The 7,966-nt window shown below is 52.7% G+C and overlaps 1 protein-coding gene and 1 non-coding gene across 2 annotated transcripts; both read right to left on the reverse strand.

Moving 5' to 3' along the window:
* Positions 1 to 2,064: 2,064 nt before the first annotated feature.
* APOBEC3A (apolipoprotein B mRNA editing enzyme catalytic subunit 3A) lies at positions 2,065 to 5,736 on the reverse strand. Its single transcript, XM_055566043.1, has 4 exons — positions 5,569 to 5,736; positions 4,192 to 4,480; positions 3,085 to 3,200; positions 2,065 to 2,574 (listed from the first exon to the last, which is right to left on the reverse strand). Exons 1-4 carry the CDS (start codon positions 5,707 to 5,709, stop codon positions 2,560 to 2,562), a joined length of 561 nt encoding a protein of 186 aa, XP_055422018.1. The 5' UTR covers positions 5,710 to 5,736; the 3' UTR covers positions 2,065 to 2,559.
* On the reverse strand, positions 3,805 to 3,911 carry LOC129642546 (U6 spliceosomal RNA). Its single transcript, XR_008709810.1, has one exon. It is a non-coding gene; the product is annotated as a U6 spliceosomal RNA (small nuclear RNA).
* Positions 5,737 to 7,966: the final 2,230 nt, after the last annotated feature.

Here is a 7,966-nt window from a genome sequence, read left to right on the forward strand (position 1 = left end):
GGGATTGGCAGGGACCCAGGTGTGAATGTGGCCTCTACCTACCTGTGAGACCTTGGGAAGAGGGAAAGAGGACTTTGCTTCATAGCCAAGTGGTGCTAAGCAGTAATTCCCTGAGATTTGGTAAAGCCAGGATGAGCTTGGGTGTGAAAAGGGCTTGGTCCAAGCTGGGAGACATGGTGAGTTTAAAACCAAAGGTGGGTGTTGAAGACAAGTGAAAGGGGCCCCCTCTTGGTCCATCTTCCCTCCCGTGGGCATGAGTCCATCGTCTCTGGGGACTTGCAGACTCCCTGACATGCCTGCAGCAGGAGAGGGAGGGGACACAGAAATAAGGGCATCAGCACAGAACATGGTTGGGACCCATGGGAAGAGGCCAGGCCCAGGGTCAGCAGTGCAGGAGGAGCCCCCAGGGGCCAGAGAAGGAGTCCCCAGGAGGTAGGAGGTGAGGCACCGTCAGCAACGCTGAGAGGAGGGAACAGGCCTGGCCTGGGTCTGGGCCGTAATGACTCTGCTGCCAAGGCCCCAGATGCTGCTTGTGGCCCACGTCTCCCCTGGCACCTGGCTGCACACGGGGTGAGCCAGAGTGAGCTGGAGGGCTGATGGTTTATTGTAGATCGAGTGATTTATTAAATGGGTGATCTCTCCCCCTTTTTTAAATAGTAACGTCATCATCTGTTGAGGAATAACTATGTCCACATCGTCCTAAGTACTTGACATTTAACTGCCCAGTGGCCCTCAGTCAGTCACTGTTATTCTCCATATATTACAGGTGAGGGACTCAAGAGCCAATCTTGTTCCCTCTGCAGCCCAAACTGGGTCAAGTGAAACACCAACAGAGTTTTTCCCACCGGCCCCCCTCACTGCAAGACACTGCTAGTGTCCATTAGAAGAAAGTATGGGCTCTGAAGTTCCGGGGTTTGTCCTGTCTTCTTTCTCCCCCTCTGGAATGAGGTGTGAGGTCTGGAGTTAGGCAGCCATTCGAGACCCTGAGGAGACAAGTACTGAGAGCTGAGCTGAGGGAACAGCAATAGCGGGCCGGCATCACTCAGCAGCCAAGCGAGGCTGGACCAACCTACCCACCCCACATGGTTTGTTTTATGAAATGAGCCCTACTTTCAGCTTTTCCAGATGGCTCTGACCCTGTCCACCCTCCTTCATCCCAGCATCCTTTCCTCAGGCCCCTCGTCTTCCCATTGTTGGGTCTCAGCCCTGCTCCTCTCCTCACCTCTCCCCTCCCCTCTCCCTCCCAGGTTACCTTCCTCTACCTGTCCTTCCTTCCCTCAGATGCACCAGCCCTCCCTGATTTAGTCCCTTCCTCCCTTCTCAACCATCATCATCATCTGTCCTTCATTTTCTATCGCTTCAGGTCTCACACCGAATGGCTCTGCTCCCAGCTTCTTAGAGTCACATGTGTGTGTGAGGTTGTGACGCAGTTTGGGCCGCTTTGTGTGAGGTTGTGACGCATTTGGGGCCCATGACACTGAGCAGAAGTCTGAGAGGAGAGACCTGGGGAGACTGCTGTCTGGACGCCTTGTGCAAGGCTGACTCAGCTCAATTCAGTCCCCACAGAGTCAGCGGCAGGAGAGAAATCTAGTGCCTGAGACCGGTTCTGCTTGGGTCCATGTACTGTGCAGGGGCCAGTTCATCATCTGTGCACGACAGCCCCTCCCTCTGGCTTCCTCTCCAGGGCAGTAGGAGTAACAGTGGTGTGGGGACTGGAGTAATCCCTGGAGTTATCTAGCTGCAGATTTGAAAGCTCTCTTTCAATATTGAGATTTGTTCTTTCTCTTCTCTTATCTCATGGTCTGTCATTTCAAAAACAGTAATGCTACCAGTGTGATAGATTGTCGAGGGCTGCAGATTTTTGAATCCTAGGCTTCCCTCCTACAAGGGTTAGCTGATTTTAACTCATACCAGCAGGAATTAGTATGACCATTATACCTCCACTCCACCACGAATCAGATCCACTACAAAAGAAAAAGGCATTCACATCTTTGCAATTATTAATAAAGTTTTTAATTCATTAAAAAATTAAAAATTATTACAGGTGAGGAGCTCACTGGAGAATAACAGTGACTGACCGAGGGCTGTTGGGCAGTTAAACGTCAAGTACTTAGGACAATATTGACATAGTTATTCTTCAACAGATGATGATGGTACTATTTAAAAAGGGGGGAGAGATCGCCCATTTAATAAATCTGAATTTTAATAATTTTTAATAAAACTGAGTGAGAGATTCTTAATATTTCATTTTATTGCTTTGCATTTAAAATCAATTAAAATATTCATTTATCTAAAAATCGGAAACTATTCTGATAGTATTGAATAGAATCCTACTGACGTAGATTTGAAACAACATAGATTTGAATGAAAAGTAAATCTACTCAGATTTTTATTTAAAAAAAAATCTATTTCTTTTGAGTCATTTGCTTTTTGCTGGTCTGTTTGGATCAGTCTGGAGACAGTAGCAAATGGCATGTTTATACTTCTTGAAAGAAGGTGTTTTGTTCTGCTGTTGAATAGAGGTCTCCTGCCTTCTTTAGAGGGGCTGGCGTCCATCCTTCAGTTTTGCTGAGTCTAGGACGAAGCAGGGAATGAGACAGTTGGAAGATGAAACAAAAACAGAGAGGGGGTCTGGGGAGTGTCACAAAGATGGGGAAGGAAGGAGGGACACAAGCATGTGGGGAAGTAGAGGAAGTAGAGGGACCCCTCGGGAAAGGAAAGAAGGAATGGAGCCCGTGTCGCAGGAGGGAACAGATCACCCCAGAGGAGGCTCTAAAAAGAGGGGAAAGCCCAGGCAGGGACTCCCCTGGTGGCTTAAGAAATTGCCTTCCAAGGCAGGGGACATGGGTCCCACCCCTGGTCTGGGAATGAAGATCCCACGGGCCTCAGGGCAGTTAAGCCCAGAGAAGTACGCAGCCCGCCCTGGAGCCCTTGCTCTGCAACAAGAGAAGCCTGTGCAGGGAAACTAGAGAGAAGCCCCTGCATGCTGCAACGAAGGCCTCCTGCGGCCCAAACATAAAGGCCCAGGGAGAGAAGAGGAGAGGAGGGGGGAGGTCCAGGGAAGCAGCCGGGAGGAACCCTCACCTTGAGAATGGCCTGCAGTTCCGCACAGAGCGCCTGACTCTTTACATTTAGCCCCTCCCAGGGCTGAAAGGGTTTTCCCTTGTGGTCCACGAAGGTTTCCCAGCAGTGCTTAAAGTCTGAAATGGGATCAGGGAGAGAAAGGTGAGCTCCAGCCTGGGGACAGGCTTTCCTCGTCATCATTTCGCTGCCTGCTGTCTCTTTCCTTTCAGGGACTTAGCTTACCCCTCAAATTCTTTCTTCTTTAAAAAATGTTTTTATTTTAATTTTAATTGAAGGGTAATTGCTTTACAATGCTGTGATGGTTTCTGCCATACATCAACATGAATCAGCCATAGGTATACACATGTCCCCTCCCTCTTGACCTTTCCTCCCATCTCCCTCTCCAATCCCACCCTCCTCGGTTGTCACGGAGTCCTGGCTTTGGGTCCCTAGCGTCACACAGCAAGCTTCCAGCGGCTTTCTATTTTCCATATGGTAATGTACATGTTTCAATGCTACGGTCTCAAACCATCCCACCCTCTCCTTCCTCCTCTGTGTCCAAAATTCTGTCCTTTCCATCTGTGTCTCCTTTGCTGCCATGCAAACAGGTTCATCAGTACCATCTTTCTAGATTCCATGTATATGCGTTAATATATGATATTTGTTTTTCTCTTTCTGACTGGCTTCACTCTGTATAATAGGTTCTAGAACTTCGTCAGTATGTTCCTTTTCTCAGCTGAGGAGAATATGGAACGCTTCACGGGTCTGTGCATCCTCCTTGCCCGGGGGCCACGCTCCTCTTCTCTGTATTGTTCCAGTGTTAGCATATGTGCAGCCGAAGCAAGCCCTCAGATTCTTTCTCACTCCTGGAATCTGAGCCAGCCCGTTCTCCTTCTTTCTGGAAGCCCCCTAGTCCATTCATATTCACCCCCCAACCCTCTCCTCCTGAACCACCTCTGCCCCTCTGAACTCTCTCTTTCCATAGGCTCTTTTCAGAGCCTAGCCTCCCTTCTCAGGCAGCACACAAGGGCCTCTGCGCCACGGATTCCCACCCTGCCCAGCTCTTTCTAGCAACTTCCCACAGGCCTCTCCCTGCCACTGCCCCACCCCCAGGAGACCCCTGCCGACCCTCAAAGGTCATGATGGTGATTCGGGCCCTAGCCGCTTGCAGTTCGCACAGGCCACTCTGATGGTACCCAAAACGGTTGTGGGTATAGATGCGGGAGGCAAGGATGTGCAGGCTTATGTGGCGGTTCTCCTTCAGGAATGTAGTCAGTTTCTGGGCGCAATCGTAACAGGGGCTCCAGGAGATGAAACAGGTGAGCCTGTAGTGCTGATTCTGGTCCAGATTCCAAGAACGGATCTTTCCCAGGAAGCAGACCTCTGCATGGCAGGGTTCCTCCAGTTGATCCAAACCCTACAGAGAAGAGGAAGACAAGCGTCCTGTCCTTTGCTGTGTAGGGGCTAGCGCGGAGGGAAAGACCATGGAAGGAAGGCGGGTGAGGCGCTGGCCCCCAGCACGAAGTTACAGTGGGGGCAAGCCTCAGCACCCAGTGAAATGCTATTTCAATGCAGGATTTACACGATCCAAAGGAATGCCAAACCCCTTGAGAGACACCGTATCCCTATGGCTCTGCACAGCTCTGAAACTGATCAGTCTTCAGGCAGATGTTGCTGTTTCCTGCATCACAGAATTGCGTTAATTTTGACTTTTAAACTATTGAGTTTAAGTATGACTCATCTCGATTTCTGAGTTTGCTGGAGTCCCTCTTATCTTGTGCCCGTGATAGGGACTTCAGGCACTTCACCTAGTCCAGGTGTGCCGGGAGAGAGGAGGCCAGGGGAGCTCCAACACTGGCCTCCTGCCATGGAAGTGGGCATTTCCTCCCTAGAGTGATTCACTCTGCTCTCCAGCTCTTCCACGACCCTACCCCACTAACCCACGGGTGTGCCAAAACTTTTACAAGCTTCTACTCTGGGCATCATCCTGTGCTGAGCCCAGAGCATCCCTGGACTAAATACAGCTGGCAGCGGTGGGGTTGTGGGGATCAGTACCCTTGCCAGAATCTCTCAAGCAGTGGGCTGATGTCTTGCCCGGCTGCCCAAGCCTGTGGTGATTGAGAGAGGATCGGGCTCTCTGGCAAGAGCCTGCCCTGGGCAGAGTCAAGGGAAGAATCCGGCCCTTTGTCCCCATGCATCATCCTCCGTCCCAACCCCTCCCCAGAGGCGGAGCAGGAGAGGAGTAACCAAGTCATGAAACTCTGGGGTGACACTGGACTGGAGGTACCAGGCCCTGGGTGGCTGTGACTGGCTTCTGACATGTGGCTCAAAGCTGTAAATCACATAGAGAGGGTCCCCACCTGATTCCAGGCAGAGCAGCGGCAGCAGCTACAGGGACCTTGTGAGAGAGCTTGTGGGACACCCCGTGTGCAACTGACAACCTTCTATCCTGAGTGTCCCACCACGGGGAGGGCCCGCCTGCTGCGGGCGGGCTGGGTCGGTCACCTTGTTGCGCACAAAGCCCTTGTACTCGTCCAGAGGGATCGTAGCGCCACCGTCCAGCCTCTCCACCTTGTAGCACAGGTAGGTCTTGGAAGGCCATTCTTGATTGTTGAAGTTCTCAGTGAAGGTGTATTCGTCCATCATGTGTCTGAGGACAGAGGTGGGAGAGGCCAGAAGACATGGGGCTCCTTCTGGGACCGCCCAGGGCTCCCCTCTCTGCCACACCCCTTCCTCCTGCACCCCACATCTCTGCTGGAGCCACTAGACCTCCTTCTCTGACCCCTACTGGGGGCTCCCAGGGAAGTCAGGGTCTCTCTGCAGGAGCAATGCAGGGTTCTCAGAGCCTCGATGATGACCCAATCCTCTGCCTGGAGTCCAACTGGACACGGCCTCTCCATGCCACTCTGCCCCCGTCCTGGGTCCCCTGTCGTGTGGTATCCAGCCCCGCTCTGCTGGGCCCCATGAATCAACTTCTTTACCGTCCCTGGCTCCGAGTCCTCTGATGGTATGCTCAGTCACAGCCTGTGGCCTCCTCCTTAAAGTTGTTCAAGCAGCAGGAGCCTTATATATCATCAGAGCGCCTGGAAGCTGTTGTGTCAGCAGAGTTGGGCCTCACCTCTTCCTGAAATTGGGCCACTCATGCCACCCATGAACTTCCCCACCCAAATGTCACACCCTCGTGGACAGCTTCAGTTTCCATTTCCCTGTTCTGATAAAGGCCTTACCTGGATGCCACCAGGACTGACCATGGACCAGTGCGGTCTGGGAGGGTGTCTGGGAGGTCATCTGGGAAGCAGCGGCCAATCAGGCAGGCATCGAGGGGACACTTCTGAGTAGGAGATGGCATCTGTACGAGGACCTGGGTTGCAGAGACCAGGCTGGGTCCCCAAGAATCTCCCCACCACCATGCCCCAGTTCTTGCCTTCCAGGGACGGAAGATGCTGTGATTCAAACCAAGCCCCGCTCTCGCATCCTCAGTGTCTCCTCCCATCACTCAACCCACTAAGTGCTCCTGGTTCCCCCACCTTCTCCCTCATAGGTTTCTGAGGGAGGGTCTCTGGTGCCTGAAACCTGGTGCTGGGGGCAGAGGGTGACCTGAGGAGTCTGGGGCTCCTGTTGCTAAGCCCTTGTGCCCTAGAGGACCCTCAGAAGACTGAGCCCCCAAATCTGCCCCACCCCTTCCCAGGTGGCTCCAGCAGCCAGAGTGCTAGGATCTCTCTGAGCTCAGCCCAGCATCAGTTGCCCCTCAAGGCTGGGCGGGAGCATCTTATGGGGAGACCAAGGCAGGGGTCCGTTGCAGAGAAGGCACCCGGTTCCCACATCCCCAGGGGAGGTCTCCTGGCCAGTGTAGCTCCTCATCCAGTAGCTCTGAGGTCTCTTCTTCTAGAATGTTCTCCAACACCGTCTCCTTCCTCACCCTCTATACCCCAGCCTGGCCAGGCACCCCTGGACCTTCTGTTCCCTGCTGAGGCCCGGCTGCCCCTCTCCAATGCAGACAAGCCAACCTAGCTTGTTTCCACATCTGGGGGGCAGGGGAAGAGGGGTCCATGTGCCAGTGACCGACCAGCACACAGCACAGGCAGCTGAGAGAATCCATGTTTGGTGAAGGTTGGAGGGATATCAGAGGTGGCAGCGTTTGACCTTCTCGCCAATGTTTTAAGTCTTGAGTCACCCGAGTCACAGAGAGAAGGGATAAGAGGATGAGGAGCTATCAACTCAGATCTGGGTGGGCCTCACCCCTCTCTTCTCCCCCTGCACCCCCCAGCACCCTCCTACATGCTCTCCCTGGAGTCCAAGGCCCTCGGGGCAGCAGAAGCCCGGGACCAGTGCACCACCTCGCCATCTCCCTGAGGTCAGGGAGATGCTGGTTTGGTAAAGGCCTTAGTAGAACCTAGTGATGAACATCCGGGCCCAAAATAGTGCCCGACACCACTGGTGTGATGATGAGGGAGAAGGACAAGTGGGACCTCAAAATGAATGTTGTTGCTGTTCAGTCGCTCAGTCATGTCTGACTCTTTGCGACCCCCATGGACTGCAGCAACCAGTTCTCCTGTCCTTCACCATCTCCTGGAGTTTGCTCAGACTCATGTCCATTGAGTCAGTGATGCCATCCAACCATCTAATCCTCTGCCATCCCTTTCTCCTCCCGCCTTCAATCTTTCCCAGCATCAGGGTCTTTTCCAATGAGGAGGCTCTTGGCATCAGATGGCCCAAAGTACTGGAGCTTCAGCTTCAGCATCAGTCCTTCCAATGAATAGTCAGAGTAGTTGATTTCCTTTAGGATTGACTGGTTTGATCTCCTTGATGTCCAAGGGACTCTCAAGAGCCTTCTCCAGCACCACAATTTGAAAGCATCAATTCTTCATTGCTCAACCTTCTTTATGGTCCAACTCTCACAACC

The sequence above is a fragment of the Bubalus kerabau genome, chromosome 1, assembly GCF_029407905.1.
Source record: "Bubalus kerabau isolate K-KA32 ecotype Philippines breed swamp buffalo chromosome 1, PCC_UOA_SB_1v2, whole genome shotgun sequence".
Lineage (NCBI taxonomy): Eukaryota > Metazoa > Chordata > Mammalia > Artiodactyla > Bovidae > Bubalus > Bubalus kerabau.